This window comes from Sander lucioperca, chromosome 8, assembly GCF_008315115.2.
Source record: "Sander lucioperca isolate FBNREF2018 chromosome 8, SLUC_FBN_1.2, whole genome shotgun sequence".
Taxonomy (NCBI): domain Eukaryota; kingdom Metazoa; phylum Chordata; class Actinopteri; order Perciformes; family Percidae; genus Sander; species Sander lucioperca.
The window spans coordinates 3,369,506-3,396,915 of record NC_050180.1 but is presented as its reverse complement, the minus strand read 5'-3'; the positions used below and the strand labels follow the sequence as shown (position 1 = coordinate 3,396,915).

The following is a 27,410-nucleotide window of genomic DNA, read 5'->3' as shown; positions in this document are numbered from 1 at the left end:
TTCCAGCTTGTTGTAGGCTGCGTTATTATTGTGCACTGAAGCACAAAACCTGTTCTATTTAAATCCCTCACATTTTGGTGCTGAGCTTGTGAGTTTCTTTGACCAATGACTGCTTCTCTTATTAAAGTGTTGCTCAGAGGGGGTTTTCAGAGGGACTCTCTGATCTTTCAGTTGTCAGTCTGGTTGAACCATTGTACAGCCTTTTTGTTCTCCATTCAAAACCATTTGTAAATGGGACTTCCTAAAAGCATAAAAGACTGTTGAAAAATATGGAGTAGTCCTCTCAGATATGGGACTGTAGCCATTCTGGTGCTAACCACTTTCCTGGCTCCTCTCATCCGCTCACTCTGTCATCTGTTCCTCCTTCCTTTCATGTCTGTCTTCGACAGTCGGTCTCTTTTCAGCGCCATCTGCAACAGCATCTTCAGCACTATTATTGACCAGGCCCCCTTCGCTATTGAAGATTTAATGAAGGAGGTGAAAGCTGAGGCCTCAGACTCCGACTCGGGACAGGCTTCTGAGGAGGACGACAAAGAAGACCAGCTAAAAGGGAAAATGAGCAAACCAGTCGCAAAGAAAGGGACGCGGCAGCAGATAAACGGTACATCTCCAGAGAAAATGCCACAAAAAAAAAAAAAGACTGGACTGGATTTTTGTTGGTTAAAACATCAACAATTTGCTCTGTAAAATGTCAAAAGTAATAACAATGCATGGAGGACAGTGCATAACTAGAGCTGTAACAATTGTCTTTCAGTCAGATTTCAAAATTAGGTACTTATTGCTTTTTCAAACAAAATAACGTTTTGAATACATTCAAGGATACTATGTTTTGTTGTATCACTCGTGTGACCCGGATAATGTAGTAACACAGGTATACAGCCTAATAAGTTAACCAGGCCTCTTTATTATCATAACGCATTGTACTTGTTCTCTTTAATGAACATAACATTGACAATAGAACATGTATTCTCATCATTAAAAAACAAAGAATTGATCGTTGACAAAAAAACATTTTAAATAGGAGTACAAAAAAATAGTCCTCACTGCTTCTATACTTATTTAGTTTTTCTGTTTTATTTATGCACCGTTTTCATTTCTTTTCATAGACAGGTGTGTGTGTGTGTGTATATATAATGTGAAGTGCTTTAAATCATGTATAGAAGGTGTCTGGTGGTAAATTGTGCTGTTTCTTTTCAGGCAATATATCAAATGAAGAAGAGGGTGATGATGAGGATGATGACGACGAGCTTCTTCACTTGGAAGAATCAGACACCGAGGAGTCATGTGATGAAGATGTCGGACCAGTCCTACAGGTGAGGGCTTTCTCCTTTTTTATTTCTTATTTTCCTTTTGGGATTACTCTTTTGTGGTCAAACTGTTGACTTTGTTTTAGTTTGATGCATTCCGCCTGTCTGTTCTATACTCTGCCTATTGTAAGTCAAACTCTGTGCATGAACTGTCCCCTCAGAAAAAGAGCCAAACCCATGGTGCTGTGTGTTTACAGCCTGCTAACTACGGAGTATATTTAACAACAATGCTGCACATTTTCTAAAGATTAGCATCGTTTTTAGATTATTTTGTCTGATTCTAGAGCTTCACTGGTAGTATGAACCTAAATTTGGTAAGACTTGAAGGTCGTTTGAGAAAGGAACATTTAGTTTCCTTTTTTGGCTTTGATAAGTAACACAAGGCTGCAGCTCCCCGGGCACCGTTTTGAAAATGAGTTTTAGGACGCTGTTGCTTTCACAGGTTGGAATAAAATCAGTATGCAAAACCTACAGGGTGGAAGCTAACAAAATTTTTGTTAGAGAACTTTTGTGCTTTAAAAGACTCCTGCTGTGTGTCACGTGGTCCTGAACACACCATCCAAGTTGAAACCGGTCCCTCCTCTCAGTTGTATGTCCTAACTGCAATGACATAACTTCTATAAAAACACCACGCTGAATGTACTCTGCACAAAAATCATTTGAACAAACTGGGAAGAAAATCAATATGAAAACTGCCGTTTTTGAAAATGGCTCGCAATGCAGTGTGTTCTCCAAAGAGCTTTAACGTAAGTGGCTGAAAGTGTAGCAGCCGAATAAAGGTTGACTACTGTGTCATTCATTCTCAGGCTCAGATTTTCTGTCTTTTATGGATCGGTCAACTTGTGTTAGGATAATTATTTATCAAAGAATGGACAAGCACTGGAGTTTGTTTTTCCTTGCAAGTAGAGTCAGTTTTACAGCACCTCCGCAAGTACAGAAAAATGACTGAAGATTGTTCACAACAGTCTCTTCAGAGATGCTTCCTGTGCTCTTTGCAAGATCACTCACATGCAAATGGCTTAACAAAGAAACTGAAGCAAAACCGTTCTAAGCATCATTTTTCTAACAACTTTCATCAGAGCAAAATATGTTTCTGTTCTAAGAAATCATTTTAACAATTGTTTAATTTTTACCCATCAGTTTGACTCCGATGGTGGACATTTGGAATGGTAATGGATTAGTTTGGTTTCTAATGAGGCGTGTTTGGGTCCTTTGCAGTTTGACTACGCGGGCCTGGCAGACAAGCTGTTTGAGTTAGCCAGTCGGAGCAGCACACCCAGCCAGAACAGACAGAGACTCTACAAAATCATCAGAGTGTGAGTAGATGCTCTAACACTATTTTTTGTGTGTGTGTGTGTGTGCTCTATTAAATAGCCATTGAAAACTAAATAGAAAGACAAATGCAAGTGTCAAGCTACACAGCACCGTTACAGCTTGGGTCTTATATTTATAATGGGAACCATACGATTTTACTCGCTGTGCTTCAGCTGATTTCAGCATTTTGAAGATGAGCTCTTTTTGGGCATTTTAGGCCTTTATTTGTATAGGACAGCTTAGACATGAGAGGGGGGAATGACATGCAGCAAAGGGCCGCAGGTCGGAGTCGAACCCGCGGCCGCTGCGTCGAGGAGTAAACCTCTATATATGGGCGCCCGCTCTACCAGGTGAGCTCACCAGGTACCCTGATTTCAGCATTTTGACTTGCCGTAAGAAAAGCTCAGGGGTCTCATTTATAAAAAAAGGTCCTTACTAAAAGTGTACGTACGCCAAAAAAAATTCAGATTTATAAAACCGTACGTACGCACATCTGTCAGCAATGTTCCCTTTATAGATCACAGATTACCCACAGGTGTGTGTACGTGAATCAGCCTCTAATCCCGCCCTTTACACGTCCATTTTTAACCATAAATAGTCAATGCAGAGCACCTCGTGAATGCTGATCAGTATGTTAGTGACCCTGGCAGTTGTTCTTTCGTTACGCCGAATCATGACGACTGGCGAAGAAAAGGCTAAAAACTTCTCAGACTCTCTACTGGACCTAATTTAGTTCATAGATCCAAGAGCGCAGCTTTAAGGAATTTAAATCGGCATATTAGCCAGTCATCGTCATGGTCCCTGAAGCCTCTTTCTCTCCTGATTCTTCCATTGGCGTAGTCCTCCTGCAGGGCCAGTATACAGCATTACCCATGGGTCAGAGTTTGCGTGGAGGACTGCACATTCTTCAGTCAAGTTTTTTTTTTTTTTTTTTTAAATAAATCACGACCTTTGCGTGGGAAGTGGCGTACGCACATTTTCAGCCCCGTTTTGTGCGTACGCCACGTTTATAAATGAGACCCCTGGTGTTAATAAGAACAGGGGTTCCCATATGTGCGTCTGCTCTACCAACTGAGCTAACCCGGCCACAAGTAAAATAAATTCAGCATCAAATGTTTCAGTCAGTGCTTTTACTTTTGTGAAGGTAGTATTGATAGAGCTGGAAGCAGTTTGACTTATCAAAGCTGCCAAAGCAATGATCACAGCCCCTGACTGAAGTGATTGCTGCTCTTTTAACTTTAAGAGGTCTGCGGCCCACCAGCCAATCAGCATTCAATGAGCACAGCGGCGTGTAAGGCTGCATTCACACCAAATCAGGCGTTGCAGCAATAAGGTTTGTGATTCGGTCTGGGAGTGTCCCTTTAATGGCCCATTATGTTTTGTCTGATCGGCAGTAGGTTACGTGATTGGCCACAGCAAGCGTGACTTTGGGTTGGGTTTCTTCGAAAGTTCCTTTTCAACTTTTCGCCACAGGGCCGCTGCCCTTTTTCTCCCCGACATCCCCTGCGGTCCCCGCCGACGCAACCTCAACACACTATCCACATTCAAATAAGTCTGCGGACTGGCGTTTTCCCCGCCAACGCCTGATTTGGTTTGACTGCACATGAAGGCGGTGTAACGCTGCTTACACACCAACCAGGTGGCTGACCGTCGTCAGAAAAGGCAGTCAGACTGATCAGTCTCCCCGAGTTGGTCCAAAAAATGCCTCAGAACACACCGAAGACACGAGACGTAATACGTCTCCATAACAGCAGGCGGCGCTAATCTGTATTGTCGCCCAAAAATGAAAACCGGCAGCTGATTGGACGAACGCGTCACGTGGGTCTGGTTTCTCCGGAAATTCAAAGAGAGACTGTCATGGCGGCTTGTTCAGAATACGATCTCATATTGTACTAAAATAGTTCACCAAAACGTGTTTCTGAAAACATTTTAAGAGAGAAATAGGCCGTGCAGTTGCTGAATCTGTCTTCATTTCAGATCAACAAAGGTCAGTTTAAAAGATTTTTGTCAGATTTTGAGAGACTCTAGTCACGCTCATCCTGCTCCCCGTTTCCGGGTTAGCTCTCCACCAATCAGATGTGCCCGCCCCGCCGATTATACATGTCAAATCGGCCAAAATGAAGGACGACGGCTCGGAACACACCGAACAGACTCGAGTCACTGACCTTGCCAGGCTGTCCAACGGCTGATTTTCGGCTCGATACGTCCGGGCCTTAACCCTCTCAGCTGCTGTGCTGGTTCAACCATGAATGGACCTTTCGTGGTTTAAATCCTAGCTTCCTGTGGTATTTATCCTGCACCATGATGATCTCTGCTGAAATCCAAACTAATGAGTTTTTCTTCTTCTTGTCTCACCTTGCTGCGTGTTGAAATGCAGTCTGCGGGACCTCAACGAAGGTAGGAGCCGATGATCCCGCCTGTCTTCGCACTTAGTTTGATATTCATGGCTGAAGAACAGAATTCTTGTTCTTGATCTTTGACCTTGTCTTGTCTCACTCTGTCTCTGCCCTGACTCCCCTCAGGCATCTTTCCTCAGGATGAGTATCCAGAGGAGGTCTCCACGGATGAGGATGATGAAATGTTCGGCAGCAGAAAGAGGATGAAGAGACGAGGACGTCGCATGGAGGAGGAGGGGGAGGAGGATGAGGGCGTGCCAGCGGCCAAGAAAAGTAAAGGTATCTCATGTCTGCACATTTATCTCCCGCCAATGCAATATTTTTAAATCTGCTGTGGAATTTATGGAGCCCGGAAATCTGAAAAGAGCAGTTTACAGCTTTAGTGCGTAACTTTTTGATATTAAAAAAACGTCCGTTACATTCAACCCATTGCCAAATGAGCTGCTACGAAGCTAATTAAGATTAAGGCTTGTGTCGTGTGGACGCCCTGACAACAACAACATCAATTTTCTGCTAAGATATATATGTGACTTTTTTGCAACGCAAATGCAGGGATTATGAAATCGTGCAAGCCCCACATATTTTGCGTGGAAATCGGCAATTTATGCGCCGGCGTATTTGAAAAAATGCGGCCCCCGGCATAAATATGCGGACTTTGGCTGATTATGCATTGAATTATGCGATTGCATAATCGCGTTTTTCTGTAGGGGTCTTTGGGCTCCCTTATTCCTGATGAATGGTGAATTTGGAAGGGATTTGTTGAAAGGTGCATGATACATATATGAGAAAGCACACACGACTCTTACATTACAGTGCAGTAATAATAAAATGCCTTTATTGTCATTGCACATTGTGTAACTACATTTGTTGTGCATCTCCTAAGAAGGTTACATAATCATTCCACACATGCTCGCTAGGGTTGGGTACCGTTGACATTTTTCCCGGTACCTGAAATTCAGTTCCAGTACCCAACAGTACCTTTTCCCGGTACTTTCCCTCTGTAATAACAAAAAATAATTTTAGTTTTAAAAATAATTCCAAACCTATTTATCCTATTTACTTAGAACATGTTATTTATTTAGAACATTTTACACTCCACACAAAATGAAACCCCTCCCAATAATTATTAATTTCTCACACTGCACTGGAACTTTTATTCTTGTATTTTCTTATTCTGTTTTAGCCTGTTTTATTTTCTATTTCTTTTTAACTGCTCTTTAATGTTTTATGTAAAGCACTTTGAATTGCCTGGTTGCTGAAATGTGCTATATAGTTACCTTGCCTTACAACCTCCAGCCTGTCAGTCAGTCAACAGGGCATAGAGAACACTGCAACTGCTTAACTGACTCACTGTGACTTTAACAAACTGCCGAGTCGACGTAGTTCCGCTCCGTCCGCACCGCAGCTCTGTGTGTGTTTGTGTGTGTCGAAGTCCTGCTCTCTGTCAACACGCAGAGAGGACAGATCGCAGCTCGCACTTACGCGCTCTCAGGTACCGAAATTTGGCACCGTTTGATTTAACGTGAATCGGTCCTTGGTAGTATCGACGTAATTCGACCGGTACCCAAAAAAGTACAGATTTCGGTACCTAACCGTAATGCTCACACACTAACACACCACAGAAACACTAATATTAATAATGTGGTGTAGAAACTCTAATGCTATGGTACAGTGTTTGACCCTGCAGTGGCGGCCCGCCACGGCAAATCCTCCGCCGCCACGGCACCAGAAACAGGGCAGACACACAACACAGTAACGGCTGCGGTTGTAAGTGCACAGACAGTTCACTAAAAAGATTGCTTAGAAAGACAGCACCGCCCATGCACACACGCCACGCCGGGAAAACGGCCACGACCAGCCGAACGCCACACAACCAGCAACCAGTAACATAGCTCAAGCACAGCGCTGGCCGCTCGACCGGCCGCAACCGCCATCACTAAACCATCATTGGCTTCAAAGCTAGTTTTGATGCCATGACTCCTGCTTGTTAAACTGATTGAGGGTGAGTGCAGAGGAACATTTTACACTCTTTTTGTCAAACTCTGCACATCCTTCTGCACAGTAAAGTAACACAAAGCAAAACACAGGCGGACAGAGTTATTTTAGTAAGTGGACCACTTAAAACAAGCCATAAAGCCTCAGCCTCGACCATGGTCTCCAACTGTGGCACGGAAGATGACTTTTCCAGACTTTATTCCACTTGCAAAGCTCCGATTGGCTCAGATGTATTCCATCAGACCTTAAGAAACACCTGTAATTGGACACTGTAAAACCTTTTCCAGCTCAGACTTGGAGGTTGCCATGCTTTTGCCATTTAAAATCAAAAACTTCAAAGTTGCAAAATGACATAAGACATCAGGTGAGTTGCATCTGTCTTGAGAAAGACGTGGCTGAGCGATTGGGCATTATGTTTCTGTGTAGGGCTCTTGAGTCGGAGGGAACGCTACTGGGACATTTTAGCATCACTTAAAGAGGGATGCCTGCTTTGTTTTTGACCAACTAGAGTTATCACAAGGAGAAATGACAATTCTACCTCCTCGGATAAAACTGACCTCCAGAACACGGTGCTACCTGTAACTGTATGTATATATAATTTATATGCATTGTGTATGGTAGCCTTACAATGTTATTTATTTACAGCTTTGACCGGCATAAAATCGGCATATGTCAGACTGACCGACCGCTCAATCGGTGCATCTCTTTTTTTTTTTTTTTTTTTTTAGAAATGAAGAAATTAACTATATTTTGTCTCCTTGCTCTCCATTTAATCATGTCTCTCTGCTACTTCAGGGAAGAAAAAGGAGGCATCCACACTCAAGCAAAACGAGGAGTCTGTGAAAGATGACAAGGAACCAGCTGACCTAACTGCAAATAATGAAACCAAAAAGAGGAGGAGGAAGAGGAAGAAGAAAAAGAAGGCAGGGCAGGGTGGAAGTGCAGGTGGTGAGGAAAATGCGGAGAGGTCTGAACAGGCTCAAGCTCCAATTAAAGAGACCGACGGAGGTGCAGAGTGTTCACAAACGGAAGATTTAGAAAAGGAAGCGCAGGCAAAGCAAAGCTCCATCTCATCTGTAGAAGTGACAGAGGCTGCTACTCCCGATGGCCAGAGGGAAACGCTGCTCGTCTCCGAAGTAAAGAAACAGCCTACAGTTACAGTCACCGAAGAAACTAGCCAACCCGCTCCCTGCACGACTGACGACAAGGACCAATCGGAGCAGTTCTCAAAGAACAAGAAAAAGAGGGAGACTCCTGAGCTCGAACCCGTGGCAGCAGAAGAGCAGCAGACTGCTGTCCCGACAGAGCCGGAGACATCCTCTAACGCTGACGCTACGGTCTCTGGGAAGAAGAGAAAGAAGATGGGCCTGAAGGCTAAATCCCAAACAGATGAGATTGTGGCCAAATCGCAGCTCAACGCAGAAGCAGAGATCGCACCAGTGAGTAGTGAGCAGTCGGCTGAAAAGAATGCACCAGACATTGACGCTACAACCCCCGCCAAGAAGAAAAAGAAGAACCTGAAGGCAGAGAAGAATCTCGCGGAGGTTGAGGTCGAAGCACGAGCTAACGGCGTCAGCACAGAAGTCGATTTGCCATCAACACGTTGTGAGGACCCAGAGGAAGGCGACCAGGGCACCGGACTCGAGAAGCCATCCAATTCTGCAGCCACGTGCAATAAGAAGAGTAAGAAAAAGAACCTCGGGGCTGATGTAGCACCACAGGTTGAGGCCGAGGCCCAGTTCGACGTAGAGGGAAAGCACACGGACGCTGAAATCGCATCAGTGCCCCTTAAAAAGAAGACAAAGAAAAAAGGCAAGCAGGTGGATGCAAGCCTTGAGGCTTTCCCTGCTGCAGACGAGAGCACTGTAACCCCACTGAAGAAGAAAAGGAAAAAGAATCCAAAAGAATCTGAGACTTCAGCCGCGGCGGTGGATGCTGAGAAACTGCCGTGCGAGGTCAGCATGACAACGCCGGCAAAAAAAAAGAAAAAGAAGATGATGATGGCGGCAGCCCAAGTGGACGAGAAAGATCACGGCCAGTCTCCAGCGGTTGGCAGCGTTGATGCAGAGCTCCCCTCGGATGAAATGGTCCCTCCCTCTGGGAAAGCGGGCAAGAAGAAGAGGAAGATCCCTGTGGTGTTTGAGTACGAGGCCGATGAGCTGGAGGCGGCTGCGCAGGAGGCTACGGCGATCAAAGGCCTCGCAGAAGAAGAAACGGTTGCCAAGAAGTTAAAAGCAGGCGGGGTGAGTGTTGAATGAGGTTAAATGGTTCAGAGCAGATGAGACTGAATTGCCTATGACTCTCTGATAACACAGAGACATCATTAACTCTGACTCCTTCTCCGTTTTCAGGATGTCGGAGAGCCAGCCACACCTCTGCGCGCTAAAAAGTCACAAAAGAAGCCGAAGACTACCTCAGCGTCTGACTTCGTCACCTTTCAAAGCAACGCTACGGTCCCGACACCACTCTTTTGCAAAACCAAGGGGAGCCCCAGCCCCCCGCTGTCCAGCAAGAAGGTAAACGTCAACAACAGTCCGAACTAAGCGTCAAAGAGTTCATACAAATGTGTAATCTGTATACTTAAGACTCCACTATGTTCACCAGCTAGCTGCTACCTTTGTCTGCTGTTGGGGTCTGAGCAGGTAGTGTACAATACTCCTGCTGCTGGAAATGAGCACCCCTCTCACATTACATAATAATTTGATTTATTGTTAATGTATAGCCTTGAAAATGTTTTTTTTTTTTCAATATTTTTGGCGTTTGTTTTAACATTTTTGGCACTTTTTTTCCATTACCACCAGTATATTCACCACTAGAACTAACTTATTAACACTAGTTTTACACTTATTTTTGGAATTCCTGTTCAGTGAACCTCATTCATATGAAATGATCTAATTTTTGTCTTGGAAAAAAGTTGAAATTATGAATGATTTTGACTAAAAGTTAAGATCAGAGGAAGGAAGGTAATGGATAATCTCAGATTTTAGTAGTTTAGTCAGGATAATGTTATAAAAGTTAATTAAAAAACACCCAAAATTCAATGAAAGTAAAGATCTGATCCCTAATTTCACTTGTGAGTTTTGGGGCGATTTGGTTGAAAGAAAGCCAAATGTCTGATATAGAAACTTATGAAAACGGGTCAAATTGGACCCGAGGACAACAGGAGGGTTAAGATTGTTGTTGGTCTGTTTATGCATTTGTATTTGATAGTACAGATAGACAGGAAGGGGGGAGATGGGGGATGACATGTAAAACCTGGTGAGCTAGAAGTCGCCCCTTGAAAATGTTTTGTGAGAAACAAAATGCATTCAACATGTTTGTCAGGCTTAAAAGGTATACACATTTTCTTTACATGAAAACACTTCTCAGCGTAGCTTATGTTGCCGATACTTTGGTGACTGTTAAGTTACCTTCCGATTTGCACTTCCGGTTCGGCAGTTAAAGGGAAACTTAGGGGATTGCTGAGTGACTGATCATCCCACCGATTTTTTGCACCTCTTACGGTTGTGTAAGCGTGACATTTTAGGTTAAGCATTAAAGCTGGTTATTAAATCTGAAACTTTAAGATTTCTGAAAGCTTTATCCGGTTTATGAAAAGGCTATGAAAAGATTTCACAGATTTTTTTTCACATGTAGACCACATCCCCAACAACTACAGACCCATCTCCCAACTCAAAACCCACCTGGACTCCAACCAACTCTACGAACCATTTCAATCTGATTTTAGATCCCAACATTATGCCCGCTCTCAACATCCTAATCCTACTCTGCCTCAGTGCTTCCTTCAACATCATCAATCACTCCATCGTCCTTCCCCGCCTTGACTTCTCCCTCAGTATCACTGGCTCTGCCCTCTCCTGGTTTAAATCATACCTTTCTGTCCACCACCAGTTCATTAGTATCAATAAATCCAACTCTTAACACAGCCCCAGTCTCTCAAGGTGTCCCCCAAGGTTTAGTGCTCGGTCCCCTCCTCTTCATCCTCTACATGTTTCCCCTTGGTCACATCACACGCCAACATGGCCTCCATTTTCATTTTTATGCCAACTACACCCAGCTCTACCCGCGAATATAAAAACCTGGATGCAAGCTAACTTCCTCAAACTCAACAGTGACAAATCTGAAATCCTAAGCCCCAAATCCCTCAACAGATCCTGCCATAACTTCTCCCTCTGCATCGATGGCTCCACTGTTCCTGCTTCCACACACATCTGTAACCTTCGTGTAATCTTGGATTAAGGTCTCTTTGAACGCCACATTAACCATATTATAAAAACTTACTCCTTCAATCTCAAACGTATTACCCATCTCCCATCTTTGCGCCCCCCCTCCTCAGCCGCTGAAATGTTTATCCACTCTTTTCATCACCTCAAGACTGGATTACTGCAACAGCATCCTGTACAGTACAGGTACTGCTCGTCCACCAAAAAGCTCGACAAACTACAATCCATCTGAAACATAACACCGCCTTCTGCCCTTCTGCTCACCCACCCCCCAACCAGAGAACACATCCCCCGTTAGTTCTTTAAAACCTCCACTGGCTCCCAATTCAACAACGAATCCAGTTCAGAATTCTCCATCACCTGCAAAGCCCTCCACAACCTCGCCCGCTCCTACCTCGCTGACCTCCTGCCCCGACATGCCCCTACCCGTAACCTCAGGTGCACTGATGACAGACTCCTCACCCCTCTCACCGGGTCCAAGCACCGTGACATGGGGACACAGGGCCTGCTCCATCGCTACCCTCTCTCTCTGGAACTCTTTCCCCCAACACCTCAGACATTCTCCTTCAGGACCCACCTATTCAAATCTGCTTTTAATCTGTGATTATTTCTTATTTCTCATAGCTGTAGTTGTATTAAGTATAATTTTACTGATTGTACTGTTTTTTGTTTTGTTTTCATATGGAAGTGCCTTTGAGTACTCTTTAAAAGTGCTATACAAATAAATGTATTATTGGACCAGGTCCAGATCAAAAACCCATTATACCTAAACTTGTCAAATCAGAAGTACATAATCCCAGATATGCTAAAGTTTCTTTAAAACGTTTTCAGATTTGTTGAAACCCTTTTTTATTGTTTTTGTGAAAATGTAACTAATAAAAAGCATTCCTTGCTGAGGCTATATTGAGCGAATGGCTCATTTGGATTATTTGGCGGTTTACAAACACAAAATAAGGTGTCATGGAGGGATATTTCACAAAAGCAGAATGCAGGAATCCAGGCAAACCGAAAAGATTCTCTCTCTCTCTTCATCTCAGCTCAGTCGTCCTCGGATGGTAAAAACGTTTTCTATGTTTTTATTCCACAGAAGAGTCAAACTCCCAAGTCAGAATCCAAGAAGGTGACCTTCGGTCTCAAGAATAATAAGACAGCTGGTAAGAAATTGGATGCAGTTTGATATTTATAATCCATATTAAAGCTGTATTCAATGTAAATGAAAAACATTCCAGAAGTGTTCAGAGCACACTGTACAGCCTGTCTCCAGTTTATGTTGCAGGATGTGGAAGTTCGGGAAAATAGCTCTTTGGATAGACTTCATTTTGTTGTCCTAAGTAACTCACTTGATTTGGGAAACACTACAGCACGACAAAGTCAAACGTGAATAAAGGAGAAACGGACAACGTGGTAATGAATACACATCCACAGTGTACAAACTCACTGCAGCCTCTAATAACTCATTTAATCCCACTGTGAAGGAAATGGTCGTGGCTGCTGTGAAGGATCAGTAACTGCCCACAGGGATTGACGCTAGACACGTAGACAACGGACTAAAAGAAAAGCTTTGGAAAGAAGTTTAAAGTGCCCATATTATGCTCATTTTCAGGATCATAATTGTATTTAGAGGTTGTACCAGAATAGGTTTACATGGTTTAATTTTCAGAAAACACCATATTTTTGTTGTACTGCACATTGCTGCAGCTCCTCTTTTCTCCCTGTGTCAGGTCTCTGTTTTAGCTACAGAGTGAGACCTCTCTTTGCTGTAACATCTTTGTTGGCAGTCGCACATGCTCAGTAGCTAGGTAAGATCACATCATCTAGCTAGCCGTTTGTTCCTACAACTTCAGTAGTACAAGGCAAGATTAGCCAGGAAACTTCTTCTAAACGAGGGCGCACTTCCAACTTTGCGTGGAATACCTGCAGAACAGGGACATGGAAGTAGTTCTTTTGTAGATTATGGTGAACTAGTGTGTGTTGTAGCAGTGTTTTGCCATTGAGAACGAGCTAGCATTCCTCTCGGCTAGTGACGTAGAAAGCCGTGCAGATTTTGACCAGCTCACCCGGAGGCTGAAGGCAGGACACATTCAGAAACTGTATCTCACTCTAAACAGCATGGATGTTTTGTTTTTTTTCCCAAGTTTGTATGTGTGTGGAAGCACCAGAGACACAACAGAACACCCCAAATCCCAGAAAAAGTGATTTTTTCATAATATGGTTATTTTAAGAAAATAACGTGGCATAAAAAGTAAAATAAAATCTTTGCTTGTTTAATTGGTTTTAATTTAATTATAAGCAGTGGCAGACGTGCGTGCCCTCCCATGCAAACTCTGCTCAGGTTTTTGTGTGTGGTGTGAACACATAGTCGACCAACAGGGCCGTGTTCTAGTAATAGTGACGGGAGTATGAACAAGAGTTAATTGATTAGTCAGTCAACAGAAAATGAATTGGCAACAATTTAGATGACTGATTAAATGTTTAAAGGACAATTCTGGCGCAAAATGAACCTAGGGGTTAATCCCAGAGAACAGTCGACTCGGTACATCTGTTATTAACCCTTCATCTTGTGCCGGAATTGTCCTTTTAAATAATTTTGTTAAAAAAAAATCCCTAAAAATCTTTTGGTTTTAGACTATTGGTCTGACAAAACGTTTGATGCATTTGAAGACGTTCCTTTGGGCTCTGGAAATTGTGATGGGCATTTTCCTTTTTTTGTGTGTGTGTATATATGTATATATATATATATATATATATATATATATATATATATATATATATATATATATATATATATATATATATATATATATATATATATATATATATAAAATTCAACCGAGAGAATAATTAGTTAATTGAGAGGAAATTGAGAATTAACATAACCTTTAATTGCAGCCCTATTCACAACTTCTATGAAATGAACACAATTATGATAATTATGGCAACTGTGAAGTGATTATGTGACTCACTGAGTAACCATAGTAACACATACTGTATGCATGCTATAAATGAGATCATATTCTCAACTGCTGTTTCCAAAGTCAATAATGACCTTTAAATCCTCAGCTTAGTAGTATTTTAGCTGTAGTTTATGGTTCTGTAAGATTAATAATAATGTTCTAAATTAAGTGAATGTCTTGGTAACAGTGTTGCCTGTACCGTTTATCTTGTCATGGTGCAGAGTTTAGGAAGACTGATCGCAGCCTTCTGCTGAGTCCAGATGGGTCATCACGAGTGCCCTTTGACCCAAAGCAGAAACCCAAGTTTGGGGTCTTAAAGTCTCCGCCCACACCACTCTCTGCCAGAAAGACCCCCAAGGCCAACAGGAAGACCAGCTCCAATACTCCAAAGAGCACACCTAAAGGACGACCCACAGCAGCAGACTTCTTCTAACACCCCCCGCTGACAGACTGTAGATAACAGATGTAATGCTCTCTGTGAACGTGTCAATGGACTGATTTCAATTACATCCTCTTTTGGAGAGATATATAGAAGTATTTTTATGTTTATCTGATCAGTGTTGCTTTTTGCCTCTTTGAGTGGCTCAACGTTTTAATAAAGTTACTCCTTTTTCCAATGTTATCAACTTTTCTGTGTGTGTGTGTGTGTGTGTGTGTGTGTGTGAGATACAGCATACATCAAAAGAAATTATACACTCAACCAAATTATGAATGCAACACTTTTGTTTTTGCCCCAATTTTTTATGAGCTGAACTCAAAGATCTAAGACTTCTATGTACACAAAATAACTATTTATCTCAAATATTGTTCACAAATCTGTCTAAATCTGTGTTAGTGAGCACTTCTCCTTTGCCGAGATAATCCATCCACCTCACAGGTGTGGCATATCAAGATGCTGATTAGACAGCATGATTATTGCACAGGTGTGCCTTAGGCTGGCCAAAATAAAAGGCCACTCTAGAAAGTGCAGTTTTACTGTAATGAGGGGGTCCGGGGGGGTCCGAAAACCAGTCTGTAAAAAAAAAAAAAAAAAGGACTTGGAACATTTAATAATTTTGTTGAGTGTATTTTGGGTAAGATCTTAAGGAGAAAACAAAAGAATAAATCATGAAGTGTACTCCATTTTACGAAGTTTAGACAAATGTCTGAAGAGCGTAAAAGAAAGAATAGTAATCTGTATAACTTTGAGTCATTTTTATTGTGAAAAATGTGCTACTCAGACAGGATCAGGCTGCGGTGCGACTAGTGCGGCGCCCGTTCAAATCATGCCTGTTTTGCTGCTCCACACTCACACTGCACTTCCTCGGGTCCTGGGGAACACAGTCGCTTCACATACCCAGGTCACTACTCACGGTCACAAACCTTGCAGATTCAGATTTTACTCACAAAACATCCCAATTAAAATATGATGCATTATTATTCATGAAACGATCCGGCATTACGTATTGAAAGCTCCACCTTAATAATGCTTCTCTCACTCTTCACTTTAACATTTGAATGCAGGACTTTGACTGTGAGCTTTTAATCATTTTACTTATAATTGACTGTTCTTGACCCAACATGCTTCTAAAAAAAAAAATCTATCTTCAGTCTTTATTTTTTACATCTATTTGTATTACAGTAGCTACCGTCTGGAAAACCATACTCTGACTGGTGAGAGTATTCAATAATCAACCGATGGTCTGTATTCACCTCCACCCTTTTGTACGTCGCACGTACATGAACTAAAATAGAAGGTGCACATGGAGACGCCCACACAGTCCGTGCCTATGACCTACCACCCTGCATGTGGCATTTATTATTTAAATTTTAACTGAGGGTGCGCAATGTAATTCTGTAACTCATTTAGACTTTTTTCTAAACTTTTTACTGCACTGATCAGGTGAAATGTATGTGTACATTGTACATTTGGCGACTAAAGCAATTCTGAATCTGAAAATATTAAACTTAGGGCTTACGAACTCGTGCTATGATACACCACCAGGTCACACTATCACAGCCATGATAGCTAAAAAGAACTGTGATTAACAGTTGCTTACAACATCAACTTTTACTGGCATTTTGGTGAATGATGATGTTCATTTTTAACATTGTGCAAAATGATTGACAGACGACTACAGATTGTAAATTCATACGTCTTTTGTTGGTGATGGAAAATTCTGTCAGTTCTTTCTCATTATTATTATTAATTGTATCACTTGGATGCCAAGTTGATTAAAATGAACATTACTTATGTCCAAATATGATGATTGAATAGACTTATAACCACACAATGCATATTTATTTGTTTCAGTCATAGGTGTGATTTACAGGGGAGGTGGAGGGGATCAACCCCCACAATAATCAAACCTCAAAAATCAAGAATAAACAAGAATAAAGACATTCACACCATAAATTGATGCAGAAAAATTCACTAGAATGCAGAAAATTAAGTGTTTGACGCTTAAAATTTCTATTTTGCTCAAAAGTGGAGATCTCTTTTTTTTTTTTATTTACACAACATTGATGATAGGCTTACTGGCCATAAGGTAGCCATCCAGATACAGTTAAGCTTGAGGATTTACTGTGCCACATTCTAACATTAAACGTGATGTTTAAATATATAAATATGTCAACAAGTATTATTTTAATAGCTTAGTATTGTATGCACCATAAAAAGGTATGTGTGAAGTCTTTAGGCCTCCCTACACATTATTGTAGGCCCAGTTTAAATGGAATTTATATTTTATTCTCATATTTTATACAATAGGTATATGTTGTAAAGGGTCCTTGCTCCATCTCTTTTTCAACTGAGGGGTCCTTGACCTAAAAAATGTTGAAGACCCCTGTTATAGAGGATGGTAGACCCACTATATGTAAAGTGTCCTGAGATAACTCCTGTTGTGATTTGACACTACTGTATAAATAAAATGTAATGTAATGTAATCGATCAATGTTCATAGATATATATACCTTATAGAGTACCTCCTTGGTCCTGAGGGAGAGCTTGCTCTTGCCTCCTGGACCTCCTTCCTGCAGGTGGATCAATCAAAGACTTACAGCGGCCCAGATCTTGCTCCCTGGATTCATCACTGATAGTGTCTCTAAGGTCAGAGATCGACCGTCAATCTAAGTTTAGGAGCAGGTGCACTGGCCGCTGCACATCTGCTCTAGCAGCTGTTTTGTAAACCCACATGGGTGGTCTATAAAGGCAGTTTGCTTCCTGGCCCTCATCTGATTGTTTGCATGGTAAAGGCCATTTATGCTTCTGTGTTAAATCAACGCTGTGGGTACGTACTAGGTACGTGCATCTCTCAAAAAATGTAGCTACACGTCGGGGCGACACCAACTGTGATTGGACCGTTTGGCCGTGGCTTGATAGCGTTGCATTTCCCCCTACTCTTTTCCGGGTTCTCCTTCTCCATAATCAACATGAAATCAAGGAGAGGGTTAACTTTTCCTGCTCCAGATTTCTCACAGTGGTCAGAAAGAACAGGGGAGACACTTTGTTTCTCTCACTATGACTCTAGAGTCGGCACTGGCTCCAAAGCTAATCCCCTGTCTGGTGCTGGTGGAAGTGACAGGCAGTGTGTTAGCGAGTGACACTTCTTGTACAGTCGAAGGCTCCATAAGTTCCTACCAATCTAAGGTGTTGTATTAAGTGTGAACCCAGTAGGAAGCAGGGATGAGAGTGGGGTGGAACTATGAATAGGCTACATGCTCTGTAGTTAAAGGTCCAACGTGTGGGAATTTCTCCCATCTAGTGTTGAGATCACATATCAATCAACTCTCTCGCACCACGCAGTTCAAAGTACGTATTACAGCTACGGTAGCCTTCACGCTTCAAAAAGCCGGTCTCTTGCTCTTTTCAATATCCTTTTTCTTTTTCTGGGAAAAGAAGAAGAAGACTCCTGTGTCATGATTGTTATTTTCTGTTCCGTTTCCTGTTTTATTTTGTAGTCTGTCTTGTCTCCCTTGTCTTGTCTATTTTACTTCCTGTCTGTTCCTGTTTGTTTCCCGCCTTTTTTGATTGTTCCACCTGTTGTGTCACCTGTCCCTCATTAGTCCTCGTTACCTGTGTATTTAGTCCCTGTTCTGTCTTTGTCTCTTGTCGGATCATTTCATTCTGTTTCCCGTTCATTCTGTTTGCTGTGTATTCTTTTGCCGTGTTTTCCTGTTGGATGTTTCTCTGTGTTTTTGTGGATTCTGTTTTTCGATTGTTCGATTGTTCCTGAGGACACTTTGTGTAAGACTCTTTTGTTTTAATAAATCCTCTCACTGCATTTGGGTCCAAGCCTAGTCTTTCTTGACTAAACATGACATCCTGTTTCTGAAATTTGGATTTTGAATACGTGTGGTCCTCCATGTTTCCTTCTTCAAACTTGCCGGGGCCGGGAAGCTACGATACCCATTAGCAGCAGCTGTGAGTTTATCATGTGACAGCGAAAACACGAAAGGCGAGGCAGTATGTCCTGTATGTCCCTTACCGGCTAACGTATTTCAAGATGGAGCATGAATATGGAGCGTCTACTCCAGTTCATGCAAATACAAATGTAAAATTTCAAGCCAAAAGTAATACTTGGAATTGATGGTGGTGGTAAATATTCATGAAAAAGGACAAGTTTGTGAACGGGCAACACAGATTTTGATAATGAACAACTAAACACGCTACACACTGGACCTTTAACTCAAACTTCCCTCACCACCAGTGTTGGGAGTAACGCATTACAAAAGTAACGCAATTACAGTAATGTATTCCTTTTTGCTCTAATGCAGTAATATAACGTATTACTAATTAAATGTCGGTAATATTAAAATCCTGTTACAATCTCAGTAACGCGAGTTACAACGCATTTTAACCCTTTATTAAGAATTCACCAACAGGAAAAAAAAAAGTCCTTGAGTGTTAATTCCTGTTGCTGGAATTCGGTGGTTGAGATGACTGCAGAGACAGATACATTTGCGAGATGGATATTATTTTCAGGAGTTATTACGCTGCGTTGAAGCAAGCTATCCCGTCACTGTTCCCGTGGTCAGACCTAGAACCAGAGACGGTACGGACAACATCTGTGTCCCAACAGGTGACGGTACGGACAACATCTGTGTCCCAACAGGTGACGATACGGACAACATCTGTGTCCCGACAAGTAACAGTACGGTACTGACATCTGTGTCCCAACAGGTAACGGTACGGACAACATCTGTGTCCCAACAGGTGACGGTACGGACAACATCTGTGTCCCAACAGGTAACGGTACGGACAACATCTGTGTCCAAACAGGTAACGGTACGGACAACATCTGTGTCCAAACAGGTAACGGTACGGACAACATCTGTGTCCCGACAGGTGACGGTACGGACAACATCTGTGTCCCAACAGGTGACGGTACGGACAACATCTGTGTCCCGACAAGTAACAGTACGGTACTGACATCTGTGTCCCAACAGGTAACGGTACGGACAACATCTGTGTCCCAACAGGTGACGGTACGGACAACATCTGTGTCCCAACAGGTAACGGTACGGACAACATCTGTGTCCAAACAGGTAACGGTACGGACAACATCTGTGTCCAAACAGGTAACGGTACGGACAACATCTGTGTCCCGACAGGTGACGGCACGGACAACATCTGCGTCCCGACAGGTGACGGTACGGACAACATCTGCGTCCCGACAGGTGACGGTACGGACAACATCTGCGTCCCGACAGGTGACGGTACGGACAACATCTGTTTCCCAGCAGGTGACAGTACATCAGTGCGGACAGCCGTGTTTCCGAGCAACTGACAGATATAAACATGCCGGGAATTAATATTTAATAATATTAAGAATATAAATATTAGCATTAGGCTTACATTTTATCAGCGGTGGAAAGTAACTATACCGTAGGCTACTTCAATACAATTGTAAGGTACTTTTAATTGAGTATTTTCATTTTCTCCTACTTGTCTATTGTACGTTTTACATCTCTATTTTATAGTTTAGTTAGTTATATATACAAAATATTATGAATAAACTATGATGGATAAAGATGAGACTTTATTGATCCCGTGGTGAAATTCAAAAGCTACCTGCCAAGCCTACTTCTGCTGTTATCTTGGTGAACTCAAAAGTAACGCAAAAGTAGTGTAAAGCATTACAACTCAGAGACAGTATTGTAATATAACTTATTACTCTCAAATGACAGTAGGGTAACTAGTAATAATGTATTACATTTTGGAAGTAACTTGCCCAACACTGCTCACCACACACACACACACACACACACACACACACACACACACACACACACACACACACACACACACACACACACACACACACACACACACTTGTACTTCAACTCAATGGCAATTCCATTGAAATGAATTGATTTAGTCCCAGGTTGCTAGGTTTGGTTTCAACATTGGTGGAAAACTATGTCATTTGTAATAAAATACATACAAAAATACATTTAAAGTGGGATATACAGTGTATTAACAAGATACACGTATACTGTACATATATCCAAGACACATGCAACTGCTGAATTACGATACTAGCCCCTTTGGTCCAATTCAGGCACTCTGGGAAACGTTGCAGCGTTGTTTCAGATTTTCCTTGCTGTTTGGAGGTTTAGGGCTTGTTTCTTTTTGAAGTTCCAGGAGATTTGAAGTGTGTTATCAGCAGACACCAGTCTGACAGAACTGTCAGTCAGTAGAGATGCTATTCATAAATGACATGGCTCTTTTGCAGCCTTTCTAGAGTCAGCCCTTCAGACCTCCAGTGGATTTGCCACATATATGTGATTTGCCTGCTCTCCATCAGGGCAGCAGTGGAGAAATGAAAAGGCTGTAATATATGACAGCTATGTCAGGACACAGAGGTAATGGGCTCTCTAGTCTTCACTTACATTATTTCCAGACTTTAATCTCACTGTCACTAAGACATTTCTCAATATGCGGGCCAAATGGATAGTGGCAGACTCCATATGAAGTGTCTCCCTTTCTCTCCCAAACTCCCATGCCTTTCATCTCCTAATGTATTTTTGTCTACAAAAGGAAGGGATGATACAGAACACACCATCCAGAACACACCATCCTGCCAATTAACAATAAGGTTATGCGGACCATTATGGATGCCTTTGTATTGCATAGGATTCACAACATGCAACGGATTCCATGCGTCAGACAATGTGGATGGTGGTTTCCAGAGTACTGTAGAGCAGAGCTGCAATCTTCATCTTTATTATTTTTTAAATTCCAAATTATGTTCAAATATGTAATGCCTAAATTCAGCTATTATTAATATAATAGACTATACACTACTTAGGTGTATGCAGTATCAGCTATCACTATCAGCATGTGGTTGTTGTTATGTCCACTAGGGGACTTGTACGTCATGCCGCATTGCATTTCTGGCACGCCGCATAGCGACAAACACAAATCAACAGAGAACCCTGTAAAGAAACATCTAACAAGTGAAGCGGCTCTGTTGTAAAGGCTAACTGTGTTCAGTTAGCACACCTGCAGCATGTTAGAAAGCACAGCCGCAATGTCATAAACAGAGTAGTCACCGATGGGATCGCTGAGATTAACCCTCCTGTTGTTCTCGGGTCCAATTTGACCCATTTTCAAAGTTTCTATGTCAGAAACGTGGCTTTCTTTTTAACCAAATTTCCTAAAAATAACATAGATGGTTCCATACGCTAATTGATGATCACTACTTTTAGGGTCTACCTGGGAGAAAATCTGGGATCATCCATAAACATATGTTTCTCTGACCTCAACTATTAGTCAAGATAATTCCTAATTGCTGCTTATTTTACTCAATAATTATGCGTAATGTCATGTAAATGAGATTTATTCACCATCAATTCCATAAACAAGTGTAAAACTAGTGGTAATAAGTTATGAAGTTGGCCAAAAAGATGTAACACAGAATTGGGTGATCATTTATAGGCTACTTTATGCTTTATAAACAGGCAAACCAAACCGGAGAACAAGTGCATGGTCGACAGGAAGACAATACGAGGGTTAAAGTCTGAATTCTGGCTTTAGACTCAGAAGTTGAGTTAAAAAAAAAATTCACATGTGACCTAATCCTTTTTTTCACATGTGACCCTAATCCTCTAAGTAGCCATTTGTGAAAATGCAAATTGTGTTATTGCATTTTCATGTTTACTCCAAAAAAAACCCACAAAAAAACCCAAATTAAAATGCTATTGAAAAATCACATTTTTAATTTCTAAGTTTACATTATCGCTTTAATTCAGGCCCCTATGGTCTTCCATAGCCGAGTCCTCCACTCACTGTTCTGTCCTCTCGGATTTGAAATGGAAACTTGGACGTGCAACGCCGCCGCAGCAGCAGACCGTTTGGGATTCTGCTTTCATCTGGACATCACCTGCAACACCTGAACGATGTCCGTTGAAGTTTTCTTTGCCATATTTTTAATTTTGGCAAACTAAAATAACGCGATGGGTTTGTGAGGATATCGAAAACTGAGGTAGGCTAAATTAAGTTCAGCCTACTTTGCGTGCTAATCTATTACAGATTGTTGTATTGTATGTAGTGTTTGTAAAATAATAGTCTCTTTATTAATAATACTCTAGGATTTAATTATGAATATTGAGCTAATAGAGTGAGATTGTGCTTCATACAGTATTCCCCTGGTCTGTTCATGTCTACAGTTAATTTATTGTAATATTTCCGTGCTCGTGCCCTTACTCTATAACGCTATCATATTCCTTTAGTGTCCTATCTACAGGGAGAAGTGTGTCTGCTCTCTGCAAACAGTGAGTTTAAAGCTGGAATTATGATGCTCGATACGGTGAATCCTGTTGTTCAGAGTTTTGTTCTGATCAATCATCTTTAATTCAATGGTCTCATTTAAAAACATAATCATTCATGTGTTTAACAGTCATGGAGCAGACTCGTGCGTTTTCTTACAGATATTTCATGCTCTTGAATTTGTGTCTTTTGTGACAGGACCAGATTGAAAATGTTGCCAGAGTGTTTCTCCTCGGTGACTGTTCTCTTCGTCTATGTGGCATTACCAGCTGTGTGCTGTGAGTATTAATCTTCCCTTCTCTCCGGTTTGATCAACTTTCTTCTCACCCTTATTTCTTCTTCTTATTATTTAGTCTCTTCCATCTCCGCACTGCCGAAATATACAACGTTCACGCAGATTATATTCATCATTAAACAAGTTCTTATACTCGGATTAGTTACTAATATATATTAGTAGATTGCAGTCTCTCTTTTTTCTTCAGATTTCTGCCTTTTCTGCATCAATTTATAGTGGACATATCTAAATAAATTAAAAGAAAGCCCAAAATACAGATGCCAGGTGACTTCAAAGTATAAACATTTGACAGAATACTGGGAATAGTAATATTAATAGCAGTAGGGCTCTCAGGTATCCTATATAGATAGATAGATAGATAGATATAATAACTTTTCAGGACACAAATGGAAGGTCCATAGTACATTAAAAATGACAATATTTACAAACATAGCAATAAATACACAGTACAATTCATATAAATTAATAAAAGGTCAACAACCTTCACCTGTAATATACAAACAGGAGCACCAGTGTCTCCACAGTCTAGATGCATACCTGACAGAGCTGAAATCAATGTGGGCTAAAGCCTGTATGATTCTGTTTTCTGAGACCGACATTCTACACATGTATCGATAAATAAGGTTTCTTATTAAGGCAGAACAGGCAGGCATACCAACACTAACAAACATGTGACTAGCACTACTCCATCTTGTTTGTTTTAGAAGCAGTCTCATGCCATCATACAGTCTCTGCATGTTCTTTTTTCTGTAAGACCGCCACAAGTGGGCAGTATATAGTGGTGTACAGAATGCTTTGAATAAAGCTACCTTAACATTAGCAGAACACATGCCAAATTTACGTGCAAGCACATTAGCCTGAGCATACTTCTGTTGATGTCCTTATCATCTGATAAATCATTAACAATATGATGGCCAAGATATTTAGTCTCATCACACACTTTAAGGGCAGTACCAGATAAAAAGAAATCAGGAAATACTAATATGCTGTCTTCGTTACTTCTAACAATCATAATATTGCTCTTATTTGCATTATATTTGATATTGAAATCCACACCGTACTGAGAACAAACCTTCAAAAGTTGTTGTAACCCAGCACTATATGGGCAAATGATTACCAAAAAATCTGCATACATGTACAACAAGGTGATTAATGAGAGTATAACCTATCATACATCCTGTATTGCATTTATTTAATTGTTGTGACAAATCATCCATATACACATTAAAAAGGAAAGGTGACAAAATACCACCCTGACGAACTCCCCCCCCCCCCCCCCCCTTTAAACATTAAAATGATTATGGGGTAATTTGTGCAGGGATTTGTACCAAACAAGGATGTTTTTTTAAAGTCTGTAGAATATGAGGTCTATGCCAGGACATCTCTGCACGACAATATCTCATTTAAAATGGTATTTTTTAAACATTTCGCCTTCAACAAATATTGCGCTTTCTGCGATTTGAAAATTGCACTAGGCCATATTGCGATTTCTATACAATTTCGAATAATTGTTCAGCCCTAGTCTTATCATGTAGAAACATACGTAGTGATGAATCATATCACATTCATGCTCAGTAGTGTTCAGTAGCCTCTGCCATAGTCACACGGCTTCGTGAGGCTTTAGTTACTACTCTTTAGCAGTCAAACATTGTAGGAGCATTTGTAGAAACGTTTGGAAACACTGTTGATGTCTTAGATTGATCAATGAGAAATCTGGTCCACTGAAAGATCCCATATTATACCCATTTTGATATTTTTATTGTCTCGGCTTCAAATTCTGAATTTGAGTCAAACATTTAGAACTCCCACTTACATTACTGGGTTACTGCAGCGTTATATTTCCAGGAGGTCACAGAGGTTGTCTGATCAGGGCTTTGTTGCTTGTACCTTGCTCCACTCTTAAGAGAATGTACTTGTTTTATTCATCTCACTCCCATTGCACCTAAAAGTGGCATTTCAGTCAAACCCCAAAACCGTATATAAATATTTTCCCACTCACCCCTCTTAGATGAATTCGCTGAGGATTCAAGTAATCTGACTCTGAGATTTCTGGTGCCACACCAATACAATAGAAGTGAATGCATTGAAAAATGCCTAGAATCAGTGAGTATGTGTACACACACACTAATATTCCACTATTATTCCAAATATGACAATATTCTCAATATGATACAGGTCACATAAACAGCATATTCTGTTTGGATATTCAGAATAAGGCCTTTTCCGGTATTATTCTGGTTTTAGAAGCATTCTTTGGGCATGTATACAGCACATTCAGAATGTGTATCAATCAGGGTTTTTACTGCAGTTTGTGACAGTTTACAGCCTCTTGCCTGTTTACAGGGTACGGTCAGCTCTGTGCGTTGCTATGGTTGTTGTACATAAACCAACCAGCCAACAGTTTACAGGGCTTCTGTAGAGATGCATGGCCAAAAGAAAAGCCCACATCTCTGGCCAGGAGGAGAAATACAGCTACTTTTAAACATTCTGAAAGACTTGTATATAGAGCTGGGCGATATGGAGAAAATATCCCGATATCAGATATCCCGATATTATTGACCAAATACCTCAATGTCGATATTGCAGCGATATTGTAGGGTTGACAATTGGTGCTTTCACAAAATATATTCACAATTAGATTTTATATAAATAATCATCAACAATTTAATTATATGACTATGTGGTTAAAGACAAATAATAGAGAGGCTAGAACAGTATGGTAAGTTCAGAAAATGACATTACTTTACTGTAATGCAGCCTAAAAAACAGGAAAAGAAAACACTTACCATACAACGATATTACGATATCCAAAATCTAAGATGAAATCTAAGACGATACCTTGTCTCATATCACGATATAGCTATAATATCGATATGTTGCCCTGCCCTACTTGGATATCAACCAGTTTACGGATATGCACAAACATCACAACGCCGACCTTTTCAAGAAGCTGGTTGAAGGAATGCAAGAGGGAGGCTGTGTTCGCACGGTCCAACAAGTCTGCCACCTTTGGAAAACTTTGAAAAAAATCCTGTTTTTGCATGGCTTCATGTAGCTAAATGGGAATATTAGTGGAATATTCACTTTCATTAGCCACGTAAACAGCTAAGTCGGAATATTGTCTTTTTCGAAAGTGGCAGCCAGTGGCAGGGCTTTTTTGAATTTTAAAATTCAGCACAGTGCAAACTGTTCTCAGTGAGGTCTGTAGATTGAGGGTCACTGTACGCTCACACTGGCAGCAGCTTGGCCAAGTTGCTCGACCAGCGTGTCTGCTGTTGCTTGTGGGAAAGATGTACAGTATGTGCATGTTTTAGTGATATTACAGTAGTTTTCTCAGAAAGTTCAGCTTTTATAATAAGCTTTACCAGCATCCTCAGCTATCCTTCCATGATTTGTGGTCACTGCCACTCCTGTCACAGACAATATAAGGTTAATCACACCTGCTGTCATTTGTCCATAGCTGCACTACAACTCTGCTCATTAACATGGAGTTGAGACACACAGCCAGCCGTGACTCTACTCCCAGCAGTACAGTAGCTAACCTCATTTGAAATAAAAAAGTACAGGCATAATTTCTCCTGTTGGTGCAAAGGTATTTATCTGCATTTTCCAATTACAATACTGTGAAAGCATAAAAACAGTTTCAAGGGCCTCACTAAGACAGCAGTCAGGGAGAAATAGTTCCAAGTGCTTTCTCAGAAACTGAGATATCTTCTAGCTGTTCAGCTGTTGTTGTTACCTAAAAACTGATATTGATTATGGTATTTTGTAAATCATTTACTTGTTATAATAAGTGGTGGGAAATAACTGGGTGATTTAGATTGTCTCAGACACAGGCAGTGAGTTAAACTCAACAAACCACAGTCAATTCACAAATTTTGTTAATTTGATATTCCTCTCACCTCGGACACAAACTGTTTAAACCTCTCCCCTCTGGCAGGAGGCTGCGGTCCATCAGGACCAAAATCTTGTGCCATTAAAACCAGCTAGGCCCCAGCCCCCCACTGTCACTGACACTCAACACTACTTTCATAAAATAAGCTAAAGTTTCGAAACGAGCTGCGATGTTGGTCAGTTTTGAGATCCCACGAGTGAAGCGTTCATCCAATCAGGTGCAGCCATTGCGGTTTTAGGAGGGTGTAGCCTGTTTTCTTTGCTTGTGTTACGGCATAAC

General features: G+C 41.2%; 1 protein-coding gene across 1 annotated transcript in view; it reads left to right on the top strand.

Moving 5' to 3' along the window:
• Window positions 1–14,811, top strand: part of LOC116043150 (ribosomal RNA processing protein 1 homolog B) — a 23,047-nt gene extending 8,236 nt beyond the window's left edge. Inside the window, exons 8-16 of the mRNA XM_031289636.2 lie at window positions 390–601; window positions 1,198–1,313; window positions 2,526–2,623; window positions 4,999–5,018; window positions 5,144–5,296; window positions 7,808–9,255; window positions 9,364–9,528; window positions 12,323–12,389; window positions 14,411–14,811. Coding sequence (XP_031145496.1) covers window positions 390–601; window positions 1,198–1,313; window positions 2,526–2,623; window positions 4,999–5,018; window positions 5,144–5,296; window positions 7,808–9,255; window positions 9,364–9,528; window positions 12,323–12,389; window positions 14,411–14,622 — 2,491 coding nt within the window. The 3' untranslated portion in view covers window positions 14,623–14,811. The remainder of the gene's footprint in view (window positions 1–389; window positions 602–1,197; window positions 1,314–2,525; window positions 2,624–4,998; window positions 5,019–5,143; window positions 5,297–7,807; window positions 9,256–9,363; window positions 9,529–12,322; window positions 12,390–14,410) is intronic.
• Window positions 14,812–27,410: the final 12,599 nt, after the last annotated feature.